The 27,343-nt window shown below is 36.7% G+C and overlaps 1 protein-coding gene and 1 non-coding gene across 3 annotated transcripts in view; one reads left to right on the forward strand and one right to left on the reverse strand.

The window, feature by feature from the left end:
• The window catches only part of RALGPS2 (Ral GEF with PH domain and SH3 binding motif 2), a 156,041-nt gene that overhangs the window by 119,130 nt on the left and 9,568 nt on the right, over positions 1-27,343 (reverse strand). For both annotated transcript variants that reach the window (XM_059147046.1, XM_059147045.1), the window contains exon 2: positions 1,569-1,715. In XM_059147046.1, the coding sequence (XP_059003029.1) occupies positions 1,569-1,625 (57 nt within the window). In that variant the 5' untranslated portion in view covers positions 1,626-1,715. The remainder of the gene's footprint in view (positions 1-1,568; positions 1,716-27,343) is intronic.
• LOC131815439 (U4 spliceosomal RNA) lies at positions 5,742-5,879 on the forward strand. The gene has a single exon (XR_009347744.1). It is a non-coding gene; the product is annotated as a U4 spliceosomal RNA (small nuclear RNA).

The following is a 27,343-nucleotide window of genomic DNA, read 5'->3' on the forward strand; positions in this document are numbered from 1 at the left end:
CAAGTCAATAATTAGTGGGGGTTAAACTGATTAAAAAGAAAATTTAGAGTCACTTTGACGAGGAAGTCCTGAATAAAAGGTTTAGGGCCATTTGTATTTCATTAGTAGGCAAAGGGGAACAACAGACAGTTTGGGGATACAATAAAGCTTAAGAGCTGTATTTTAAGAATATTAAAATTGAATTACAGTCAAATGGACCAAAACCAACAGAGAATGGAAGTACATGATCAAACTAAAAGCCTGCTGCAATAATGTAAACAAGAAATAATGGCCAAACTCAGATGGCACTGGAAGAAAGAAGGAGAAAAGGACTGGATCCTAGCGATGAGGTCCGGACAGGCTCTCAGACGGCTGCCAAGTGATGGTCTCTGTCTCCTGGCACTCACATCTTTGTGTGATTCCCTCCACTTGGGTGTGGGCAGGACTGTGACCAACAGAACATGAGAGAGAAAATGGGCTGTCACTTCCATGAGAACATTACAGAAGGCTCTAACTTCTGCCAGTGTGCTCTCCCCGCTGGGATGAGCAAACGTCTGTGGTGCACAAAGGGGAAATCTAAAGATTAAACTCAGATGACAGGGAAACAGTGATGAGACAGACAGTGATGGGACACAGTGATGCTATTAACAGAAGTCAGAGAAAGGGGCTGCACTATTTTCTTTACAGGGTGCACAGCAGAACAGTAATGAGTAACTTCATTTTGTTCGTATTATACATAAAATGTCCGGTCCATCGGAAATGTTTAATAAAAATGTATGATGGAAGCCAGAGCTAGAGATAGAAATAAAGAAATCACCAGCATAAGGAGAATCATCAAAACCATAGACTTAGACTATTTTCATTGCTACCAAGGCCTCAGTAACTGGCTGGAGAAAAATGGAGTTGAAGTTATTAATGAACTTTGAGACTAAGGAAGTAAAAGGTCATAGACATTATTCTCATCCTCTATTGTAAGAGAAAAATAAAGGAGAAATATAGGAGCTACACTAAAGTTACTAAGGAAAGCAGGCAAGTACCCTGGATTTAAAGACAAAGGAAAAAAAGAAAAAAAAAAATAGGAAGCACAAGTAAAATCACAGCACGTTAACCAGAGAAATGGGCATCTAGCTCAGTCTTCACCTCCATCTTTTACACTCTAAACCACATCCCTTCCAACATTTCAGCCTAATGGTTTTTGACTCTTTCAACAGGCCTCAAATCAAGAATCTAGATGGTTTCAAAATTATGTGATTTTAATAGAAGAATCTTTCATTCTCACTTGTACTATTGGCCTCAAGGTTCATGTAATGTAAAAACACCCTAAAAAGACATTCTGTGTATCCTTTAAAACTAAACTCAAGAAAAAGTTTTAAGTAATCATTATTTGTCAAGTATCTTAAATGGATAAGGATTAATAATTTCTAGATGTATAGTAAATATGTGAATGGCATAATTAAAAGTTTTTTAAAACTAAAAAATTTATAGCTCTTCTTCTCAAGTTCTGATTTAAATCTGTGACCAACCATAATACTTAAAAAATTAGAATGTCAGGTAAGAAACTCTGCAGCTAACCTTCTCAAATGTCTTACCTCGGAAGTAACAGCAGCAATATTAACATTGCTTGCCTGCCCGTTCATCAGGTCCATGCTTCCCACAACATCAGTCCTTAACGCTATGTTAACAGCAACAGAAGACTGACTGCTTCAATGTCCAAGGCCACAAATACATTATTATTCCTGTAAAAAATAAACAGAAAATGTTAAACCTATGTCTTATTGGAAGTTTGAAACAACAAATCCACGCTTATCACCATGCCAAGAAATAAAACACTGTATTGAGAACTTGCCAAGAAATAAAAAACTTTACTGAAATCTATTTTTTATTTCAGCTAAATTACTAAATTCAGCTCAAGGACCATCTTAGATGCTCTTTTCCAATGGTCAGAAACACCCAATGCACTCAAAACATGCTACTGCTCAAAACATGCTCAAAACATGTTACTGCTATGTTCTTCATCAGTAAAGCATAAGTATAAATTTTCACTTATTGTGAGAAAAATTCAATAACTTTTTTTAGTTCTTAGTAAATAAAAAGTGTAAGACAACACATGGCAGAGTAACACACGGAGTAACTCAAGAAATCTTGCAGGATCTAAATGACATCTATAGGGGCACCTGGGTGACTCAGTGGGTTAAGCCGCTGCCTTCGGCTCACGTCATGATCTCAGGGTCCTGGGGTCGAGTCCCGCATCGGGCTCTCTGCTCAGCAGGGAGCCTGCTTCCCTCTCTCTCTCCCTGCCTCTCTGTCTACTTGTGATCTCTCTCTGTCAAATAAATGAATAAAATCTTAAATAAATAAATAAATAAATAAATAAATAAATAAATGACATCTATAAAGCGACAACAGTAAGTGTACCATTGCTGATAAACTGGTTTATGAAGACAGAACAAATAACTGATAATAAAATATGAAACGTGTCATACAGTGACCACAGTATGTTTATTTGTACAGAGTTTTAAAGTTTATCAAGTATCTTCAATCATTATCTCACTGATCTTTACAACTGCCAGTAAGACTAAATTAAGGAGGACATTTTTAATGCTCACATAACACAAGGAAACAGAGCCTCTGCCAGTAAATGAAGAGCCAAGAATAAAATTGAAGCCATCTGAAATTCTAGTCAAATATTATTTCCACAACACCACATTTCTTTCCACTATAAGTCAGAGTATTTACTTGTGTTTTCTACAAGTAACTTGTTGTATAGCACTATGTTGTTAACTTCACCTTTCTAGGATGGAATTTCCTCCTCTCCGTAAAATGACAGGAGCGAAGTGACTCAGGGCCCCTTTCCAACTTTTAATTTCAAGAACCCTTTTGCATAAGAGAAAATGAGAAATGCCCATAAATTAGGTACATTAAATTCTACCAACTTTAAAAACTGAGTCTGAAATAGCAATAGTAGTTCTCTTGATGCTAAGTTTCCTCTCTCTGGAGAAGCAATATAGGAGAGTGATTTAGAAGACTCAGGAACAATATTGCCCAAGTTTGAACCCAGCAAACAGTTAACTCTTCCGGGCTCAGTTTCCTTATCTATTAAAGGTAACAGTAAGTACCTACCTCCCAGAGTTGGAGTGAGGAGAAATGAATATATATACAAAGCCCACAAAACAGTGCTAACATGTGCTAAGGGCACAATAACGACCTTGCAGATTTTATCTACTTAAACCACACAAAGCTGAAATTCCACAGAGTCTTCAAATTAAAGAAGACAAAAACCTTAATATATCTCTGGCAAAATATATGTTGGTGGAGGTCTCCAAAATCCTAATTGCAAATACAGTGAATGAAAATGCCTAAAATGTTTTCTGAATGTAGCAAAACATATTGCTGGTTTTCAAATGCTTAAAAATTATTACTAATGACTGCAGCCTTTAGTCACATCTTAAATTAATATTCATTTCTTCAGATATACTCTAAGTACCTGCTAAGAGCAAAACATGATGCTAGACTCTTTTTTAAATGAGAAAGATATTAGAAATAATGGGTTTTTTAAACCATTTAGACTCATTTAGAAAATCAATGCAAAAGCACAGAAATACTTTAATTTCCTCTAATCTACAGCATTTCATTTAGTAAGCTTCATTATCCTTATGACACTATTAAGGATCAACTTATATTTACACTGCTATATAAAATGAGCTTGATAATCCAAATTCTTTCTGAAGCCACTCAGTTATTAATGACATGGCTTCAAATAGTTTCATTTCATTCCAGTCTATGCATATTCATTTAGGTATGAATCCGTAAGTCAAGAGTGCCCCCTAGTGTTAAGAAAAAGATTTTAATTAAATTTTTAAAGGAAAAACATTCTTTAAAAAACTATGCTTCAAATGTGTATACACACACACACACACACACACATATTACTATTATTTACTGAAAATGAGGTAATACAGATCAGGAATAAAAATTATGTATTGTTGAACTATATGACATTATTTTTTTTTAAAGCAGTCTTATTTTAAAAGATTTACTTATTTGAGAGAGAGAGATAGATTTATTTGAGAGCATGAGAGAGGGAAAGTCAGAGTGAGGTAGAAGACCTCATGCTGAACAGGGGTCCGGTCTCTAGGATCATGACCTGAGCTGAAGGCAGTCGCTCAACCAACTGAGCCATCCGGGTGCCCAAGACATTACACATTTTAAACTATAAGTAAAGAATTAAATTTCCTCTGCCTGGTTTTAATTAAAATGCCACTCAAATAGCCCATAAATATTAAGGTTATATTAAAACCCATTACATGTAAGAAAAAAAAAGCAGTAATTACAGCAAAGCATACCTTAAAGAAAATCATATTCAGAACTATTTATAAATGCACTAGATGTCAACAGTATTTAATACTGCTGAAGAATAACAAACCTCATATGATACCATTAAAACACTAAGTCCTTGGAGAAAGAAATGGGTTTATTTTTTAGTATGTATTTCAGGAGCTTTCTGTGCTTTGCACACAGGAAAGTTCAAATTAAAGACAAATATATGTTTTTCCTAGTGCTATGAATGGCACAATCATTCATAATTACCAACATCACAACAGCTCTTTTCTTAATTAAATTATTTCTTACTTATTCTCTTCTGAAAACTTCTACAGAGAGTTAATCTCTTTTGGGTTTAAATCCTAAAACAAGCATATTGCTTCTTTCTAAGCAATTATAATCCAAAACCAAGGATATTTCTTCTCTCCAAGCAATATAATCCCCAAACAGGAAATCTGAAATGTGTAGATTTAGTTCCTTCCTTGAAGTCATAGAACTAGATTATTAAATTGCAGGCATATTCAGTCTCCTGAACACCTCACCTTCTCAGTACTTTTTAACCAGTACTTTTTAACCAAATGAACAAAGAATTAAAGTCAAAGTATCAACTTCTCACTGATTAACCCCATTTCATAGCAGTAGTTACATATTCTTTTCTAAAATAAATTATGCTATCATCATTAGGAATATTATGCTAAAGAAATTTAATAGTTTTTTAAGACATACTGTAAAAGAGTTAAGCAATCATAAGGGAAATGGTAGTGAAATGCAATTCATCAGAGCAATTTCTTTGGAAACATTCAGACAATACAGAATTGACATGCTTATACACTTTGGCTTAAAAACTTAGTCCTAGAAGTTCCCCTTATGAAAACTCTGGAGAAAGAGAAAAATACAGCTATTTTAAGCACTATTTACAAAAGTGAGAACCACTTTAACGCCCTTACAAACAACCACATTAAGAAACTCAAATGGACAACTGTAAGAAAGGTGAAAATAGAAGCAACAGGTTCAAAAACAGAAACTACATCTTCTAATTAATAATATTCTTATAACTTTCATGAGAAAAAAACAGGTTAATATTAAAACACCATAATTGCAGTTCAATATTTAAAATTTCTTATAGAACTTGTTCTCCTTTGACATTTATTTTTAAGTAAGTATTAAAGATATATTTTACCTGACACTTGGGAAAGGCCCAAAGATTTAAACAGCCTGGGGGCATCTAGGTGACTCGGTTAAGCATCTGCCTTCTGCCCACCTCATGATCTCAGGGTCCTGGGACCAAGCCCCACATGGAACCCTGCATCAAGTTCCGTGCTCAGCAGGGAGTCTGGTGCTTCCCCCCTCCCCAATGTTAACACTAAGCAAGATTATATCTGCTATTTTCCATCCTTAAAAAGTTCAAGTTAACAAAAGAAATGAAAAAGAAAAAGGTTCTCAGCTTTGCGCAGTGGCAGTATCATAGCCAATGAGGTTTATCTGAGGCGCGATTATTGCTAATTGAAAAAGAAAAAGGTTCTGATGTATGCCCAGGGTTGTATGAGACCCCCACGGCTTCCTGAAGAGTTCTCATTAGTCTCCTGCCTCTCTGCTTCCACTGTTCTTTTGTCAAAATTCAATGCCATCTTTTCCCACTGATTTATTTGTGTATTCCCCTAATGCATTTAAAATTCCTAGATATTAGAAACCCGTATTTAGAAAAAAACATGACAGAAAAACCATTATTTTTTATCTTTTCACTCAGGAACATGAACACAATACTTGACCTCAATTACCTACTTAATAAATATCTGTTAAAAGAGTGAGTGAGGGTGTCTGGGTGGCTCAGTGGGTTAAGCCTCTGCCTTTGGCTCAAGTCATGATCTCAGGGTCCTGGGATCGGATTGAGTCCCACATCGGGCTCTCTGCTCGCACTGCTTCCTCCTCTCTCTCTCTCTCTCTCTCTGCCTGCCTCTCTACCTACTTGTGATCTCTGTCAAATACATAAAATCTTAAAAAATAAGAAATAAATAAAAGAGTGAATGAATAAATAAAGCAGTCATTCACAAGACATTATATACATGCCCAATTAAAGTATAGGGTGAATGGCAATCAAAAAATAATCAATACATACAATACTACACACATTTAAAAGAATATGAGGAAGATTTCTACTTCCAGCAATACAGCTAATAAATAATATAAAAATGCTGGGGCACCTGGGTGACTCAGTGGGTTAAGTGTCTGCCTTAAGCTCAGGTCATGGTCCTGAGATTTCTGCTCAGGTGAGGGTCTCAGAGCCCATCCCAGGGCTCCCTGTTCATGGGGAGTCGTCTTCTCCCCTTTCCTCTGCCCCTCCTCCAACTTGTGAGCTGTCTCTCTCAAATAAATAAATAAAATCTTAAAAAAGAAATCTTTGTAATACAAAAGAAATGTAGGAATTGTAGGTTAAAATTTTGATCCCAATTGGATAGAAAAGGCAACCAAGAGATGAGAACAGAATTGAGACACATACTTTCCTTCCCACTCTACACAACCATACTTTTACCTAGAATAAAGCCAAACATATTGATGGTCTACCCCATCAATGTAAAATGGTGAAAGAAAGGAAGAAAGAAATAAAGAGAAACAGAGGGAGGGAGGGAGGGTGGATGGATGGATGGATGGATGGATACTGGTATAAGATAAAGACGCTTATCAGTCTTGTCCTGAATTTAACATTAAGACTAGAGGAGAGTGACCACAAATTTGTCTACAAAATGACAATCTGTAATCCTAAAGACTCCAGCAGACACACAATGTGAATTTATACTATCAGCATGGTTCAAGACCTTTCAGACAAGAAATCCACAAAAATATGTTCACAAGCCAGACTCCTGGAACCCAAGGCAGATGGAGGGAACAAAAAGGCAGTATGTGATTCCCGCAAATAATGCCCCACTAGCAAGATCAAAATAAAAATTTACCAACTCTATAAGCAAACAACACATTACAAGTAAAAGTGGGAAACACAACAATTATTAGGATTACCTTTTGAGAACTTAAGATGAGCTATAAAATAGGAGAGATTAAAATCAGGAACCTTAAAAAACTGAAAACACAAAATGTTATTAAGAATGCAAGACAGGGACACCTGGGTGGCTCAGTTAGTTAAGCACCTGCCTCCGGCAAGGGTCATCATGATCCCAGCCTCCTAGAATTGAGTCCTGCATCAGGCTCCTTGCTCAGCAGGGAACCTGCTTCTCCCTCTGCCTGCCACTCCCCCTGCTTGTGCTCCTTCTCTTTTTCTCTCTGGCAAATAAATAAAATCTTTTTTAAAAAATAGTGCAAGACAAACATTTGTCAGAAAAAAAATAAAAATAAATTTTTAAAGAAGAAAAATATAGTCACTGGAGAATTAAGCATCAGATTAAACACAACTGAAGAGAATTTGTGAAGCAGAAGAATTTATGCAAAAATTCTGTACAGAGTTACTGATACAGAAAATGTGTAGAGATCAAGAGAAATGAAAAACAGAATAGTAAGATTTAACACAATCTAAGAGAAGTTCTAGAGGAGGAAAGACAGTAAAAGGCAGTATTTAAAGAGATAAAGGCTGAGAAGTTCCCAGAACATGTGAAAAACAAACTCTTCTTATTCAGGAATCACAAGTCTTGAGCAAGAAAAATAAAGAAAGTCATATTCTACATATGTCACTCTAAACTGGAGAGTATTTGCTTTAAAAGCAAGTGGAATAACACACTTTACTTACATAGGAACAAAATTATATGGAAAGCTTCTCAACAAAAGTAATGCATACAGAAGAAAAGAAAATATCTTCTAAGTACTTAGAGAAAATAACCGTCAACCTAGAATTCCCCACCCAGCTAAATTCTCATTTAAGAGACGGTGAAGACACTTTTAGACAAAGAATTTACCAAAAAAATTAGTCCATATGGCAGGCAATTAAAAATGTAAAACATGAGGGGCGCCTGGGTGGCTCAGTTGGTTAAGCGACTGCCTTCAGCTCAGGTCATGATCCTGGAGTCCCAGGATTGAGCTGTTATACTTCTATTCAGCTCAAAAATCATGGAATTTCTACAGGATGAAATCATGTTTGGGTTTAAAAAGACAGACAAGCTAAAGGGTTGGAAGAAAGGAGAAGTAAGAACACCATAAACAAAGGTGCAAATACAAACGTGAAGATGGCCCAGAGAGGAGGTACAGCATGGAGTGCTCGCCTGCTGGCTTAGCAGAACCCTCAGGCTTAACTCTGGAAAGGGCTGAAGAAGTGAGGACAGGCCCTAGCAATCATGAAAGGTATCTAAGTAGGGAACTGAGCTTAGAAAACTAAAACCAGTATATTTCAAGGCTTAATACGCCAGAGGTATGCCACTGGGTCTTAGGGAAGGTGAGTAGTAAACAACACTCTTCCACCTTTTGCCAAAACCAGCAAAGTATCGAAGTGGTGTGCAGGCCTCTTCCCTACCCAAGCATTTCCAATCTCTGCTCTCCAGGACCCTCTTCTAAGTGTTCTCTTGTACAAGCTCTCCCATGTTCACATGGTACCCCCTCACATCAGTCATCTTCATCTTACCATCTTACCAGCACCAGAATCCCTGTTGCCACAGAGATGGCAAATCTCAGAGGACATTAACAAAAAGTTAATGCAAGTCCTGTCAATTCATAAGCAAGGCCCTCCCATAACTCCCCTCCCCCACTGCAGGACCAAGCAAGCAACAGAGAAGGCAGTTCAGGGGTAAAAATCGTGAGATGTGGAATACTAAATTCTAGGACTTAAACAAGGTGTATTATGCTGGGTTATTTAATCTCTGAACTTTGGTTTTTTCATTTTTAAACAAGAGATGGCAAAATATATCTCACAGAGATTTTGTAAGAATTAAAAGAATCATAGGAAAAACTCCATGCATCTAGAAATAGTATAGTATAATGGAAAGAACACAGACTTTGGAGTCAGAAAGCCATGGGTTCAAACCCTGGTCTAGGCGTTATCAGCCAGCTGTAAGGCCTTGGATAAGGAACTTTGCTAATATTTAAGCAGAGGCTCCAAGTCCATCTATCAATGATGTGGCTTAAAAAAGAAAAAAAGAACTGAGGGTTGCCGGGAGGAGGGGGCTATGGAGAGGGTGTTTGGGTTATGGACGCTGAGGAGGGTTATATGCTATGGTGAGTGCTGTGAAGTGTGTAAGCCTGATAACTCACAGACCTGTACCCCTGGGGCTAGTAACACATTATAGGTCAATAAAAAATAAATAAAATTTTTTAAAAAGGAAAAAAGGAGAGGATTAGGCACACTTCTAAGAGCCCTTCTTCTACTTCTAAATTCCAGAAGCATGTTAAAGTTACAATATAAATGAATGGATCAGGAAGAGTAAACTATTCCTCTAAATGAACCATTTTGAAAGACATAAGTACACTGGAAAAGAAACTTACCAAATGATTAAAAACATTATTTAAAAAATATTCATTTCTTAGAAATTCTAAATGTATAAACATGTTAACTAATAATAATTTTATCTCTCAGCACAAAAACCATATGAATATGCTGCAATAATACAAAGCCATGGAATTTAATGATGAGGGGTCTCTTGAGAAAGTAATTCGTAAGTGTAGATTACACATAAATGTTCTAAATTATTTTATAAATTCATTCAAAAGCACACAACTTAAAATTATTCCATCTATTCCGAGTATTATAGACTAAGTAACAAAAAAATTCTAAGCTACAATTCATTCTTTTTTTTTTTTTTAAGATTTTATTTATTTATTTAACAGACAGAGATCACAAGTAGGCAGAGAGGCAGGCAGAGAGAGAGGGGGAAGGAGGCTCCCCATGGAGCACAGAGCCCAATGCGGGGCTCGATCCCAGGACACTGGGATCATGACCTGAGCCGAAGGCAGAGGCTTTAACTCACTGAACCACCCAGGTGTCCCACTACAATTCATTCTTAATCAAAGGGGTAGTAAGCATTTTTTTTTTTTTAAATGACAGCAATTCATACGGTAAGAACACACCAAACTAAGGGAAAAAAAGACAAATTCTGAAGAAACTTCAATCTCTGTAAGCCAACCACAATGACAGGTTTAGCAATTTCACACCACCCACATTGCTAAAGAAAAAAAAACACTGATAATGTCTAAATTAATCCACACATTTGAAGTCTCATGTCAAAAGAACTAAACCGTTTCCCAGAAGACTATCTGCTAGATCACTTACCAAACTATTATTTAAGTTAGGTACCTTTATATTTTTTCTAGGCATCTATTTTATTTCTAAATATTTTAGGTACATACTCAAGATGTGTATGAGAATCTGAAGAAAGATTATTTTCAAAACAAACTAAACTAAGATCTTAAATTAAAAGGAAAAAGGTAAAGACAGCAGAAAGCTGTTTCACCTATCACAATGCCACCTTATTATGCTACCTGAAGTAGAGTGCATATATTAACAATGAGCAATGAAAAGTAACTGACCCATATAAAATGTACCCCACCACCTATAAAATAGCAACTATTATTTCCCAAATAAAGGCTTTAAAAAAGTGAAGCTACTTTAAAGAGTACACTAAGATTAAAATGGTTTTACCTTAAGTCAGTAAAGAGACTCCCCACCTAAGGCTTTCAGATGTGATTTTATTGCATTTGTACTGAAGTACAGAAATACTGGGATGATCCATTTATTAACTGGCCTATATCTACACAGGAAGCTTATATTTCCATGTACCTAACTGGCCTAAAACCAAATACTTGATGAGAGATTTTCAAATGACTGAACACTAACAGGAAGTCTTAAGTAATGCCTTAAAGGTTCTGCTCTACCTCCAACAGAGAAGGTTCACTGAAGATAATTTGTCAAGTGATTCTAATACATAAGCGCTCAGAGATCTCCCATGAAACCTAGACCAAAATGTATGCGGTGGTAAACTAGAATTCAGATAACAGAAAGAAAGTTACAGGCAAAAAATTAGTCTGGCTCCAGATATTTCTGCTTTGTATCTTTTTGGTTTTGGCGGGTGTGTGTGCATTTTAGCCAGATGCTCTGCTCCAGAACACTAGCCCATGGAAGTCCATTTAACTCATAATACCACACCTTTGGAAAGAACCAAAAAACCCTACATATTATATAATATGAACAATTAAAGCATGAAAACAATGCAGCTGAATCCGAAAGAGCTTTATATATTTGGCAGAAGTGTACCACTGCAGGCCCGGAAATGGTCAGAGAGAGTAACTGGGAGAGTGGTAGCATCACCCTGGGAAACTGACAAACAGTACAGTCAGTCAGGGCTCCATGGTCGGAGTGAAAACTTCACGTGAGCTGACAGTACAGCACTGTTTCTCTCAGGCTGTACGAAAAAAGCAAGAGCTAGAAAGAAGAGCAATTATATAGCCTGGGCACCTGAGAGATTCCAGTACCTGAAAGGTTAAGGCTAATAAGCTGAACAGCACACAGTGATCCACGGCAAAGGAATATGGTCTCTAAAACATCAAGGAAGAAAACTTGGTGACACATGGGAAAATACTCACAGCATGCTGCTAAATGAGTAAAACAATCTGCCAAACAGTACCTAAAGTATAATCCTTCTGGCTGTCATTGTCATTATTACAGTGTACATCAGAGATTACATCAACATGTACTACAATGGAGCTCTCTCCAGTTTTCCAAGTCAATTTTTCCCTAACTTTGGCTTACCTGTGTATTTTTAAATTTCTACAAAGACATTATTTTCATTAGAAAAAAGTTAAAACAAAAAATAAAAACCGTGTCTTCCTACAGACTGCTTATAAGTTGCAAGAGGAAAATAAGTAGCTACACTGTGTGAAGAAACAGGACAACACCCTGAGCATGCAGACCAAAATGACCATCACCACCGAGGAACAGACTCACATCATGGGGCTCTGCTGGGATATTCTGGGAAGGGCACAGCACTTATGAGTATGAGCTGGGGATGCACAACCTGAATCCGATCTCAAGGAAATGGACAAAAATAAACTGAGAACATTCTATGAATTCGTTCTTTTAAAAATCTCAATATTTTATGAGGCACAAACAAAGGCTAAGGAACTGTTACAAATTAAAGGAAACTCCAGAGACATGACAACCAAAGAGCCTGTACTGGAGGGCAGTAAATGCTCTAAAATATTGGAACAATTCACAAAATGAGAGTATTAACTACAGATCAAAGTACTGTATCAGTTTCCTGAATTTGATAACTTCACTGTGGTTACTTAAAGAATAATTTTGTTTTAAAGAAATACAAATGAAATATTGTCAAGTAAAGAGGTATGAGGTATGCAAACTAATTTCAAATATTTCAAGAAATAGGCATGTGTATGTATGGGAGAAATGAGTAAATTATAAAGAAAACAGGGCAAAATGTTAAAAAAAAAAAACCCAAACCTGACAGTCTGAAATTATTTCAAAATAAAAAGTAGGGGGGAACCCTACTTTAATCCACAAAATTTCACAGATAACTAAACTATACATCTAATTTTAAAAAGGTACAACTCTTCCCACCAACAGATGGCGTTAGTGGTCACTTTTGAGCCAAAATGGTCTCAAGAACAGCCTTTCAGAATTAAGCTACATATATCCCAAATGTTTTGTCTCGTGTTATTAATACAAAGAATAAACAGATGACTATTATTTAAGAGGAAGAAAGTACTTTGAAGATCCCAATTTAGGATACATTTCAAATCCCCAAGTTTTCCCTTATGTTACTCCCAGGGCAGGCCCTACATCCCACTCTTGAAAAATCATGGCTGCATAACTTATTAGCAAGTCATAGAAACCATTATAGTCTTCAAATGTGCAAGAAAGAAAGAAGATGAGGTAAGAAAAATGGAAGTAAAGACAAAGAAAAGGAAGAGGGGGGAAAGGCAACTTTGCTTATTCATGATTATATTCCAATTCCCTGATTTTACAGAAGACAACAATCTCACGGGAGGTTGTATGGCCAAGCTCACATAAAATCAACTAATCGCACAGGTAGGTCTTAAATTCAAGTCTTCTGTTCACTAATCCTCGGCACTTTCTACAATACCAAATTACCCACCCCCTAATGAACCCTTAATGGAATGTCTAAATAGTATGAAAACCTGGGGGTGAAACACCTGATTTCTCTCCATTTTCACTTCTAATAGAAGTTCATGAGGTGAATAAGGACACACACAGGAAATAACATGTACAAAGGTCAGGAAGGGTGAAATCCTTTCTCACTGGCATTTAGGGAACTGCCAAACTGGCATTTAGGAAATTGCCAATCGTTAAGCACAGTATAATTAAAAGGGCAAAATGTAAAAGAGAGAGGAGAACTTTGAGGAACTGCATCTGAAGAAGTAGGTATAAAGGGCAATGGTTGTTACAGCAAAAAGAAAAGCCTGGACTTTATCCTGTAGGCAATAAAAGACAGAGTCCTTATAAATGGACTACTAACTTACATGATCTTAGAAGTTTCATTCAGAAGGAATGATTTATACTGCACACACATAGAGACCATTAGTCATTCCTACTGAATTCAGAAGTCTCAACAAATAAATACCACTGTGATGTCTTCAAGTATAACAGAACCTCGATATTTATGAGGAATCTGTCCCAGGAAACCCTAAAAAATCCCCAAATTCGAAACAACTACTCTACTATGGCATATAACACATTGAAGTATAACTAATTTTTTTTTTTTACTCCTACAAGCCTTTTAATGAATCTAAAAATAGTGAAATAATTTACACTTGTTACACTGCCATACAAATTGCAGAGTAGACTGATTTATACCATTAATTTAAGCCACCACAGAATCTTACATTTTATTCTGTTCAAAATTCCTCTTCCTAAAACTATTACTTTTTGCTTCCCTTTGGTCACCAGCACTAGGAGTTGGCTTGGGAAGCATCAATAGGACTGGCAACAAAAGTTACTACACAAAAAAGCAGAGCATCATCAATGCCACAGAGACATGCCTCCTGGCTTGAAACCACTTAAAAGCATAAACTTGAACAAAAATCAAAATGGCTGGAGTAATGCTTCAGCAAGAAGGCTCAATTTTGAACTAAGTAATCTTTTTCCTCTCTTCGGAAAACCTCCCCTCCACCCTTCTAGGCACTATCCTGAAAACATGATCAACCGGGCCAGCGGCATGTACACAATTCCTGTCAAAACCAGCTAGGTTCTGGATTTCCCTATAACCCCCCCCCCCCCAGCCTCTTTCTACAGGCAGGCTTGCAGTTTTGAAGGCCTTAGCCTGCTGCAACCTCCTCTGCCCGTCAAAGCAATAAAGCTATCGGTCGTCTTTATTCCAAACTCTCTTCCCATTATATTTTGGTTCCAAAGCACGGAGGTCAGTTTTCGACAACAGCGTGATGGACTAGTAACACATCTGCGCTCAGCAAAATCACAAATCATCATTATGTCATACACTAGTCAAGTCATTCATAAAACAGTGAAAATCACAAGTGTTAATTTGTGAAAGAGAGATCCATTCTATCAGCAAGTCACTAGCCAAAAAAGCATCACGTACTCCAACAGTAAAAATCCCACTGGCCTTTTAAAAGTAGCGATACCTATACCAACACAAATATTTGCATGCCAACCTGTATCTTATACATAATACACCTTAAAATAACTTCAGCAGAAGGATTAGGAGAAATCTTCTCATTTTAGTAAATTTACAATATAGTTTCCCATTATTCAGAAATGAACAAAGTGGGTCTCTGAAAATGTTTACTCCTGCCTATCTTCCTGGGCTACTCACTGACCAGAAGAAGAGAATTTCCTATATAAATATTGAGGTGCTACAGAGATTGGAACACTGCTCTTCATTTAACAGTCCAAGGTAAATATTATTATATTCAACTTAGGAAACTGAAGATTAGAGAGGTAAAGAACAGAGATACATTCTAAGAGCAAAGAAACCTTCCCTTAAAGGTTTCCTCTTCTCATTCTCCTCTCTACCCCAATGCCAAAAAAAAAAACCCAGGCTTCCTCACATGTGTCACTGGCTACAATTCCTTCATACTTATTATGTCTGACTATGAAGAAATGTCAGGCAAGTCTTCACTAAGAATCTGATATTTGAAATGAGTCTGAACGACTAGAAACCGGGCAGAAGGAGGGTTAGTAGTAAGGACATTTCTGGCAAGAGAAAATAATACTTGCAAAGACAGAGGTATGGGAGACACTGGCATGGCAGGAGAATATTGGTTAATTCTTTGCAGGAAAAAAAAAAACCTGTGTGTGTGTGTGTGTGTGTGTATGAGAGAGAGAGAGAGAGAGAAACAGAGACAGAGAGTGAAGGCATGGGAGGGAAGAAGGAAACACAACAATAAAATTACAAAGACAGACTGAAGACAGATCATGAAATGCGTACAACAGCATGGGAAGAAACATGCACTTTACTCTCTAAATCAGAATTTCTTAATTAGGAGACCATGAATTAAATCCTAGGGCCAAGAAATATGTAACTTCCCCCAAAAGTATAAAAATTATGTAATGAACACAAAAATTAATTTTCCTGGCTCCACACCTATCAAGTCATTTTCAGAGGGACTCAAGATAAAAAGTGGTTAAGAAACACCATTCTGGGTGACTGGGAATTAACCGTGTCATTACAGGCAGGGATGTGTGCCATACCACTTTTATTTTAGAAAAGAAACTGGCAACATGCATGGTGGATTAGAGAGAACCTTAAAAGCAGAGACAGCAATAAGGAGGTTATTGCCCTACTCGAGCCAGGAGATTATATATACATTTTCCAAAGCTAATTCCACAGACTTCTCAAAAGTAAACTCTCTAGAATTTGTCGAACATCTGCATATGGGTTGTGAGTGAGAAAAGCTGTAAGCATGCCTTATCATTCTCCTTCTTCTCCTTTGTAGCTCATGTCATTCACTCATTCCATACCATCATCTCTAGAGGACAGTCGGAACATCAGAGCAGCTACAAGTGAAAGGGCACCGCTTTCTTCCATTTGCAACCAGCTACTACTGGGAACTGACCAGACAATACCAAGTGTCCCAACACGAAATGCTGATGGTGTAGAACAGGGGCTGGCAAACTAGGGACCACAAGCTGAATTAAGCCCTGTTTTTATAAATTAAAACTCTTATTGGAACACAGCCACGCTCCTTCATTTATGTATTGTTTATGGTTACTTTCACCCCACCCCCAAAAGGGAGGCCTGAATAGATGCAACAGAGACTGCACAGCCTGCCAAAAACAAAAGCCTAAAGGAGTTACAGTCTGGGCCTTTAGAGAAAGTTTGCAGATCTGTGATCTATAACAAAACCTGGGACAGATTCTACTTCAGAGCGCACTCCTTTAGTACAAGAGACAGGGTATGCAGGGGAAGGCTGTTTGGAGACCAAATTCAACCATGTTTAAAATCAGTCTTCTGAGGCAGCCGCACGTACATCTGCAGTAGCTGCAACTTACTCCTAAACAGATTGAATATACAGAACTCCAAGAACAACTGTTCTTGGGTTATTGGAAAAATAACCCTCCATGCAAGCAACGTATTAAGAGCCAATGTTCTCAACCCCAATCCAAATCTTTGTCCTTAGCCTTCTTTCTTCCACTCAAATCTGCCTTCTCCCTCCCTTTTCTGCTAAAGTGTCTGATCTGAGAACAAGAGTCTTGGTCTATTTGTGGAATATGAGCAAAAAGGTGGCCAGGTAGGCATTTTATTATTTTTTTTTAAGATTTTATTAATTTATTTGACAGAGATCACAAGTAGGCAGAGAGGCAGGCAGAGAGAGAGGAGGAAGCAGGCTCCCTGCTGAACAGAGAGCCCAATGTGGGGCTCGATCCCAGGACCCTGGGATCATGACCTGAGCCAAAGGCAGAGGCTTTAACCCACTGAGCCACCCAGGCGCCCCCAGGTAGGCATTTTAAATTAATGACACTTAAACCTAAAATTCTGTATTTCAAATAGCCACTAATTATTTGAAAAACAAACAAAAACTAAATTTTAGTCCATTGATTAAAATTAGGCTCTACTGATAGCCTCTTTCAGGTTTGGTTGGGAAATTACACACACGGTAGTAGTGATGTTTTAACATATTTTTCAAATGGTATGGAAACAAATACTGCAACATATCCAAAAAGATCAAATTCAGGTAGTGTTTGGGGCCCCTGAGTGGTGCCGTCAGTTAAACGACCCTTGGTTCTGGCTCAGATCTGATCTTGGGGTTGTGCAATCCTGCTCTGGGTCAAGTGCAGAGTCTACCCTCAGTGCAGAGTCTGCTTGAGATGCTCTCTCCCTTTCCTTCTCCCCTTCCCACTTGTGCTCTCACTCTCTCATATAAATAATCCCTTAAAAAATAATAATAATATTTCAAAAATTAAAGAATCTCATAAATATATCATCTACACATTCCCTAAAGTATAAGACATTACTTTCTCTGAAGATTTTTGTTTAGCAACTTCTTTTACCAGTAATACATTCAACACAGTATTCAACACAGGATTCAAACAGTACGTGGCTACAATGATCCTAAACTGGGGTTTCTCAACACCAGCACTATTTCTTTCAAGATTTGAGAGAGTGAGAGAGTCAGATAGAGTTCACAGAGAGGGAGAGGGAAAAGCAAGCTCCCTGCTGAGCAGGGAGCCTGATTCGGGGCTTGATCCCAGTGCCCTGGGATCATGACCTAGGCTAAAAGCAGAGGCTTAACCCACTGAGCCACCAGGCACCCCAACCCTAGCACTACTGATACCTGAAACAGAAGAGGACTGTGCTGTGCACTGTAGGCTGTTTGGTAGCATCTATGGGCTCTATCCACCAAAAGCTATTAACAGATTTGTTAATCAAATGTCTCCAGATACCACAAAATGTCCTGTGGGGGGAAAAATGACCCCAGCTGAGAACCACTGTATCAAATGAGTTAAATTTCTTGATGATTTCTAAGAAAAAGATTTCAATGGACTTTTCCTGCTTTGTGTGTACTTAAAATAATTATGTGAAAGATACAGCAATGATGCATGTTATATAAAGTTTTTAGTAAATCTCTTATCAATTCATATCACATCAGGATCTTTATCACATCACTTTTTAAAAACAGCTTTATTTATACAGTAAACTTCACATGTTCAAAGTATACAGTAAATACCCATGAAAAAATTCTCTACAATCAAGATAGTAAATGAACATACCCAGTGACTCCCAAGGTGCCTGGTTTCTTTCATTCACGGTAATTATTCTGAGATTCACCTGTGCTGCTATGTATATCAACAGCCCATGCTTTTTTATTACTAAGTCAAACGGATATATCACAATTCGTTTAACCATTCGTCTATTGATGAGCATCTGGATTTTAGTGGTTATTACAAATAAAGCTGCTGTGAATATTAGTATGCAAGTCTCTTCAGTAAATACCTAGGTATAGAATAGCTAGTAGGTCTATATTGAACATTTTTTTTTTTTTAAAGATTTTATTTATTTATTTGTCAGAGAGAGAGACAGGAAGCACAGGCAGACAGAGTGGCAGGCAGAGTCAGAGGGAGAAGCAGGCTCCCCGCGGAGCAAGGAGCCCGATGTGGGACTCGATCCCAGGACGCTGGGACCATGACCTGAGCCGAAGGCAGCTGCTTAACCAACTGAGCCACCCAGGCGTCCCTATATTGAACATTTTAAGAAACAAACTATTTCCTAAAGTGGCTGTACTATTTACAGTCCCAACAGTAAAGTACAGATTCCAGTTCTTTCAAACCCTTGCCAACACCTAGTAATTAGCCTTTCTGGTAATCCTAATAGTATGTATTGGTAGCTCACTACGATACTCATTTATTCTTCTCTAATGACTAATATATTTAATATAGGTTATAGATAAATAATATTTTAAGAGTTCTCCACATATTCTAGATGTAAAGCCTTAGATACTTGATTTACAAATATTTTCCCCCACTCCACAGCTTGTCTTTTCATTCTCTCAATATTTTTTGAAAAGCACACATTTTTAATTTGATAAAGTTCATTTAATCAGTGTATTATTTTATGAATCTGCTTTTGGTATTACATTTAAAAAGATCTGCCTCAAATAAATAAATTAAATAAATAAAACTATTTGCCAAACTCAAGATCACAAAGATTTTCTCTTGCTTTTGTCTAAAAGCTCTATAATTTTAGGTTTTTCCATTCAGTTCCAGGATTCATTTTGAGCTAATTTTTGCAGGCAAGAGACAGATTGAAGATCATGTACTCGTATATGGATATCCAACTGTGCCAGCATCATCTGTCAAACGGGCTATCCTTTCTTCACTGAATTGCCTTTGTGCTTGGTTAAAATTCAGTTGTCTATATATGCACTGGCTTATTTCTGGACTCTTCTATCCCACCAATCTATTTCTCTATCTTTACCTCAATACTATACTATTCTGATTAGTTTTATAACGAATTGGGACATCGGGGAGTATTAACTCTCCAACTTCCATTCTTTTTCAAAGTTGTTTCTGCTATTTTAGGTCCTTTTCATTTCTACATGAATGCTTGTCAATTTCTACAAAAAAGCATGCTAACTAAGAGTATGGAATGGGATTGCACTGATAATAGATCAATTTGGGGATATTTGTCATCTTAGCAACAATGAGTCTTTCAATCCATGAACAAGGACTACCTCTCCAAGTATCTAAGTGCTCTTGGATTTTGTTCAGCAATGCTGTGCAATTTTCAGTATTTCATACGTGTTGCTACTGTCAATGGTAGTGATTTTATTAAATTTCAACAGCCAACTATTCTAGTTTAAGAAGTACAATTGATATTTATATATCAATCCTGTACTCTCCAACTTTACTAAACTCACTTGTGCTTTAGTAGTTTTGTAGGTTCCAAAAGATATTCTACAGTCCTGTAATCTGCAGAGAAAGACACTTTTACTTCCTCCTTTCCATTCTAAAAGACTTATTTTCTTTCTTCCTTGACCACACTGCCTGGAACCCCCAGTACATTGTGGAACAGAAATAGTGAGGGTAAACAATCTTGCCTTGTGCTGGGTCTTAAGGAGAAAGCACTTAGTCTTCTACCATTAAAATTACATTACCTGTAGCTTTCTCAGAGATGTCCTTTATTGGGCTGAAGAAATTTCTTTCTAATCCTAACATGCTCAGTTACTATCTGGAATGGAGGTAAGATTATCAAATGATTTTTCTTTCTGCATTTATTGAACCACACTGCTTTTCTTTTTTAGCTGGTTAACAGAGGGAATTACATTGATTGCTTTTTAAATGCTAAATTAACCTTGCATTCCTGGAATAAACCCTACCTGGTCATGATGTTTTGTTTTAAAAATGGTTACACTCCACTTGCTATAATTTGTTTAGAATTTGTGCATGTAGGCTCATGTGGGATATTTCTGTGTAGTCTCTTCTTTTCTCCTACTGTCTTTATCTAGTTTGAATATAAAGGTAATGTTAGCCTGTATAGGTAAAGGTCAGTTAAGAAGTATTTCTTTCTCTGCAATTTTCTGAAAGTATTTGTTTAGAATGAGTATAATTTGCTCCTTAAATATTTAGAATTCACTTGTGAAGCTATCCAGGCCTAGTTTTTTTGGTGGGAATATTTTAACAGAATTGAATTCTTTAACAGAGACAAGACCACTCAGGTTGTCTATTCCTTCTAATTTTTTTTTTTTTAACAGATTTTATTTATTTGAGAGAGCAAAAGAGCAAGTGAGAGAATAAAAGCAGGGGGAGCTGCAGAAAGAGAGAGAGTAGGAGAAGGAGAAGCAAACTCTCCACGGAGCCTGACTTGGGACTCAGACCCAGGACCCTGGATCACGAGTTGAGCCAAAGACAGATGCTCAAGTGACTGAGCCATGAAGCACTCCATCTATTCCCTCTTTAGTGAAGTTTAGTAGTATGTGTCTTTTGAAAAATTTGTCCATTTCATTTTTGTTGTAAAACTTATAAACATAATGTTTATAATATTCCCTTTTATGGTCTAGAATCTGCAGTGTTGTCACTTCTATCATTCCTGAAACTAGCCAGTCTGGTTAAAGCTTTATTCATTGTATGGAACTTCCCAAAGAAAAAGTTTTTGGTTTCACTGATTTTGTCTATTGTTTTTCTGTTTTCTATACCTTTCCCCACGCTGATCTTACCATTTCTTTTCAATTACTCTGGTTTAAACTGCTCGTTTTCTAATTTCTTAAGGTGGAAGTGGGGGTAATTAATTTCAGGTCTTTTTTCTTTTCTAATATAGGCGTTCAGTGCTGTAAATTCCTTCCTAGGTATTACTTTAGTGGCAGCTCATGAATTTTGGTGTGTTTTCATTTAGTACATAATACTTTTTAATTTCCTTTTGATCTATCCTTTGACCCACAGGTTATTTATAATTATATTATTTAGTTTTATAAGTATTCATAAAATTTCCAGTTTTTGCTAACAATTTCTAATTTAATTCCACTGATTAGAGAACATATATTGTCAATCCTTTTAAATTATTGAGACTTGTTTTATGGCCCAAAATATGGCCCATCATGGAAAATGGACTTAAGAATTGAGAAGAGGCCCCAAAACAAAAAAACAAACAAAAAGAACTGAGAAGAATACTCAGGTGTTGTTGGAAATATCCATAAATGTTAATTAGGTCAAATTGGTTTACACTATTTTTCAAGTCCTCTGTATCCTTGTGATTTTCAATATCCTGAGAAGGGTACTGAAATCTCCAACTAAAATTGAGAATTTGACTACTTCTCTTCGGAGCTGTATCAATGTTTAATGTATTTTTGAAATTCCCTTATTAGAGGCAAAAAATATTTACAACTGTTATGTCCTCTTAATTAACCAACTGCTTTATCATTATGTAACAATATCCTTTATCCTTGGAAATATTCCTTGCTCCAAATGAAGTCTACTTTGTCAAATATTAATACAGCCACTCTTACTTCTGTCTATTGTTTTAAAGTATGGTCTATCTTTTTCCAGTGTTTACTTTTAACTTATTTAAATTTAAAATGTGTTTCTTGGGATGCCTGGGTGGCTCAGTCAGTTAAGTGTCTGCCTCCGGCTCAGGTCATGATTCCAGGGTCTTGGGATTAAGTCCCGCATCAGGCTCCCTGCTCAGTGCAGAGTCTGCTTCTCCCTCTGCCTGCTGCTCCCACTGAGAGTGCTCTCTCGCTCACTCACTCTCTGACAAATAAAATTTAATAAATAAAATAAAATATGTTTCTTATAGTCAAGGATATATAGTTAGATCTTGCTTTTTTAGCTAATCTGATATTCTCTGCCTTTTAACCAATATTTTCAGACCTTTTATATTTGACATGATTATCGATATGGTTAGGTATAAACCTATCATCTTGCTATTTTTTCGTATTTATTCCATATACTTTTTTCCCCTTTTAATGCCTTCTTTTGGATTAAAACACTGTATTTTCTTTTTGTTGTTGTTTTGTTTTTTGTTTTTGTTTTTTTTAAGTAACTACATTTTCTGATTCCACTTTAACTCCTTTGTTGGAGTAATCTATAACTTTTTAAAAAAATAGGATTGCTGGGGCGCCTGGGTGGCTCCATGGGTTAAAGCCTCTGTCTTCGGCTAAGATCATGATGCCGGGGGTCCTGGGATCAAGCCCCGCATCAGGTTCTCTGCTAAGCGGGGAGCCTGCTTCTCCTCCTCTCTCTCTGCCTGCCTTTCTGCCTACTTGTAATCTCTCTCTCTGTCAAATAAATAAGATCTTTAAAAAAAAAAATAGGATTGCTTTAGGATTTATGGTATACATCCTTTAACTTACATGGTCCACCTTCAAGTGATATTATACCACTTCAAGTGCAGTATAAAAATCTTTTAACAGTATACTAACGAGAATTACTTAAGACAGCAAGACAGTCAAATTACTTAAGACAACATTTTTTTAATGCTGTATACCTAAAATACTATTTCTTACCCTGCCTACACCTGGGTTGCTCTATTCTAAGTGAATGTGCAAGAAAATTAACTTCTTAGGGTCCTTAAGCTATAAGAAATTCAAGGTACCCCAAGTAGCATTATATGTCTATGACATGTATATGATACATGTATATGATATACATCATAAAGATATGCTATTTATTGAATAATTGTTATACACTTAGCATTATTCTAAAAGCTTTGTGTCATCTCATTTAATCTTCTTATCAACCCTATAAAGAAAGCTATTATTTATGATGCTCATATGACTGCGACAGAGAAGTTAACCTGCGCAAGGCCACAAGTTAGTAAAAAATACAGCCAGAATTCGGAGGTGCCTGGGTGGCTCAGTGGGTTGAGCCTCTGCCTTAGGCTCAGGACATCTCCAGGTCCTGGGATCGAGCCCCACATCAGGTTCTCCCCTTGGCGGGGAGCCTGTTTCCCCTCTTTCTCTCTGCCTGGCTCTTTGCCTACTTGTGATCTGTCAAATAAATAAATTAATAAAATCTTTAAAAAAAAGAATACAGGGCACCTGGGTGGCTCAGTGGGGTAAAGCCTCTGCCTTCGGCTCAGGTCATGATCCCAGGGTCCTGGGATTGAGCCCCACATCGGGCTCTCTGCTCAGCAGGGAGCCTGCTTCCTCTTCTCTCTCTGCCTACCTCTCAGCCTACTTGTAATCTCTGCCTGTCAAATAAATAAATAAAATCTTAAAAAAAAAAAAAAAAAAGAATACAGCCAGAATTCTACTGCCAAAAGTCTGACACCAAAGCCTGTACTCTTCCCTGGGAAAAAACTGGATGTGGTCTCAAGAAGGGCAGGAAACATGGAAGTACTAGAATATTGGAAGAAGAGTATCCACAGAGCCAGAAATCAGAATCTTTAATCTCTTGCTCTGGGCTTGTCTCTCTCTCACACCTCATGATTTCTCACTTGAAATTTTGTTTCTCCCGGTATAAATGCCCAATTCTTTTCTCATCCCACCTTATAATAATCTTGTCCCACCTTATCAAATGTAACTATTTTCCACCCCATTGCAAATAAACTCTTCAATCCAAACCATACCAAAAAGACTAATTCTTACTGTTTTCTCTTCAGTTGTGCTGGTTTCCTAATTATACTCTTTATACTTTAAACATACTTTTTTTTTTTTTTTTTTTTTTTTTTTTTTTTTTTTTAAAGAGAGGGGAAGAGAGAGAAAGAGAAGGAGAAAAGAGGAGGAGGATCTTGAGTAGGCTCTATGTCCAGCACAGAGCCCAGTGCAGGGCTCAATCCCACAACCATGAGAGATCATGGCCTGAGCTGAAATCAAGAACTGGCCCCACCCAGGTGCCCAATGAAACACAATTCATTAAGGAACACTCTGGCCCTCCCCTCACTGAGTCTCCTCTCCTCTGTCAGCAGCTCTTCAATCTGACACTTAACTACATATGGTCTTATGCTATTTACTGTGATTTCACATGTAAGATTTCATCTTTCATCAAGAAGATGTAAGTGAGCGCAAGGCCCAAGATCTTAAAACTCTATGATAACACAGTATTGTGCCTACCTAAAATATTCAAAACTACTGTCGATAAAAACAAGCAAGTCAAAAGTGCAGTTTCTTATCTGTAAGATATCCTCAAAATATTACTCTTTTAGTAGACTTCCCTGGTCTCCCCAGCTTTAAGAGACAGGATCTAAATCACATAAAGTTACAAACACTACAACCACAAATCAAAACTGAAAAGTAGCAGAGTTTATCCTAGTGACAACTTACAAGTCATTCTTTTATAAGCTATGCTGATCAAACTTACATACTAATTCCCTGGCCAGAAATGTTCTAGTCAAATCTTGGGAATCTAAACAAGGACTGGAAGAGGTCTAACAAATAATTTACTTCAGTAACCTTAGAGATCTAGAGTAACCCCAGATATGAGAGCTGTGTTTACACTTGATCTTCAAGGTCCTAAAAGAGGAAGAGTGAAGAATTCAGCTAAATACGTTGCTTACACTCTCATTTAATCCTTACAATGATCCTATGAGAAGATACTCTAATGCCCAGTTATAAATTGGTAAACTGAGTGTAAAGAAACTTGCCCAGATTCATACAAACTTTAAGCACAGGATTAAAGCCACTATGTTGCAATATATATATATATTTTTTTTAAATCAAAATTATAAAATTATTTGACTGATTCCAAGAACACTCAAATGCATTATTAGAATTTTAAGGCAACCTGAAATCATAGTTTTGACATTCACATCCCTTTCAATGAAAATTAAACTCTAAGTTAGGATGCACATTTAATAGAAAATGCAAATGATACTAGACCCAACCAAAATCCATAGGCTTATTAATGTTTCTCAAGCAAGCACATTGAAGTATATCATTCTTTGTTCAAAAAATCATTAGTGGCATCATCTTTATGACATTTGGCTATCCAACTGGATAAAGACAAGAACTAGATCTTACATTAAAATAAGTTGGATGAATTAAAGATGAAAAACATTTAAGCCATAAAAATATTAGAAGTAAACATATGTGATTAAAAAAAAAATCTTGGCATAGGAAGTTTTTCTAGACTAACAAAAGAAACAAGATACTGATATAACTAAAGAAAATATAAGACACAGACAGTGAACATTATTTCATCAATTCTAAGATACGTATATCCTCCCCTTTTAACCTCTCTGAAATCAGGATGTCTCTTAAAATCAAGTATGTCATGGTTTAACTGATAGCATAAGCATATATTTATTCTTAGTTGTACATAAAATAGTGTATCTTACAACTAAAGCCATCTTAGGCTCAATAAGATACTGAATTGACAAAAGATAAAACAGGGAAAACATCTACAACAAATGACTAAATATTCTTAATAAATAAAAAGCTCTTACATGTTAATTAAAGTTAACTAAGAGGGTGTTTCCACTCCACTGTTTATGTATCATGTAAGTTAGGGGTTAACTATACTACTCTATATACTTTTTGTGTATCTGATTTATTTCATTAAAAGATTTTAAATCAACGCACCTGGGTGTCTCAGTTGGTTAAGTGTCTGCCTTGGGCTCAGATCACAACCCCAGGGTCCAGGAATGAATCCCCACATTGGGTTCCCTGCTGACAGTCTGCTTCTCCCTCTCTGCTGCACCCCCTGCTTGTGCTCTCTCTCTCTCTCCCCCTAGTTGTCAAATAAATAAATAAAATCTTAAAAAAAAAAAAAAGACTTTAAATCAAAAAGACTTGTGCTTTTAAAAGAATATGAGAAAACAGGTTAAAAAAGAAAAAGAAACTGGAGAATGTAGCACAATCAAAAACATGAAAATGAAAATTCCACTGCAAATGTTTAAAACTGCAAATTAAAACAGGAAGCATTTATCACAAAAGAGATCAATATGTGTGCTTTTAAAGCTTACCATCAAATCAGTGATAGCATACACACTTATACACAATGGGAGAGAATTCAAAGTTTGTACTTAAACAAGCAACCCTTGTTTTAGGAATTCATAAGGGAAATGATCAGAAAAGTACAGGAAGACTTATTTTAAAAAGATGCTAACTTTCACTGTTTGTAATATGTAGAAGTTAGAAACAACCTATATATCCATCAAGGGATTGCCTAAAAAAATGATACATCTATATAACGTGACAGCATGCAACCATTAAAAATAACAGTATAGAGAAAATGTCTTTGAAAGTCATGTAAGTATTCCTGGAAGTACACAAAGACTATTTTTCCCCCCTGTTCTAATTTAAAAATGTTTTCTATTGGTTTTTAACTGAAATATAACTGGCAAATATACAAAGGTTTTTTGTTGTTGTTGTTGTTTTTTAAAGATTTTATTTATCTGATAGAGATCACACGTAGTCAGAGGCAGGCAGAGAGAGAGAGGGAGCAGGCTCCCCGCGGAGCAGAGAGCCCAATGTGGGACTTGATCCCAGGACCCTGGGATCATGACCTGAGCCGAAGGCAGAGGCTTTAACCCAATGAGCCACCCAGGCACCCCTATACAAAGGTTTTTTTATACGAGGATCAGATTTTTTAAATCTTTTTTTTAACTGAGTTTTAAAGACTAAAATATGTACTTATGTAAGGTACACTGTTCAAGAAATTTTTACTATATAGCCACCCACGTAACCACCATTATACGAACAACAGAACTTCTCCAGTACTCTAGAAGTCTTGCTCCTCTCTAGTCTCAAC

This window comes from Mustela lutreola, chromosome 14 (assembly GCF_030435805.1).
Source record: "Mustela lutreola isolate mMusLut2 chromosome 14, mMusLut2.pri, whole genome shotgun sequence".
Classification (NCBI taxonomy): Eukaryota; Metazoa; Chordata; class Mammalia; order Carnivora; family Mustelidae; genus Mustela; species Mustela lutreola.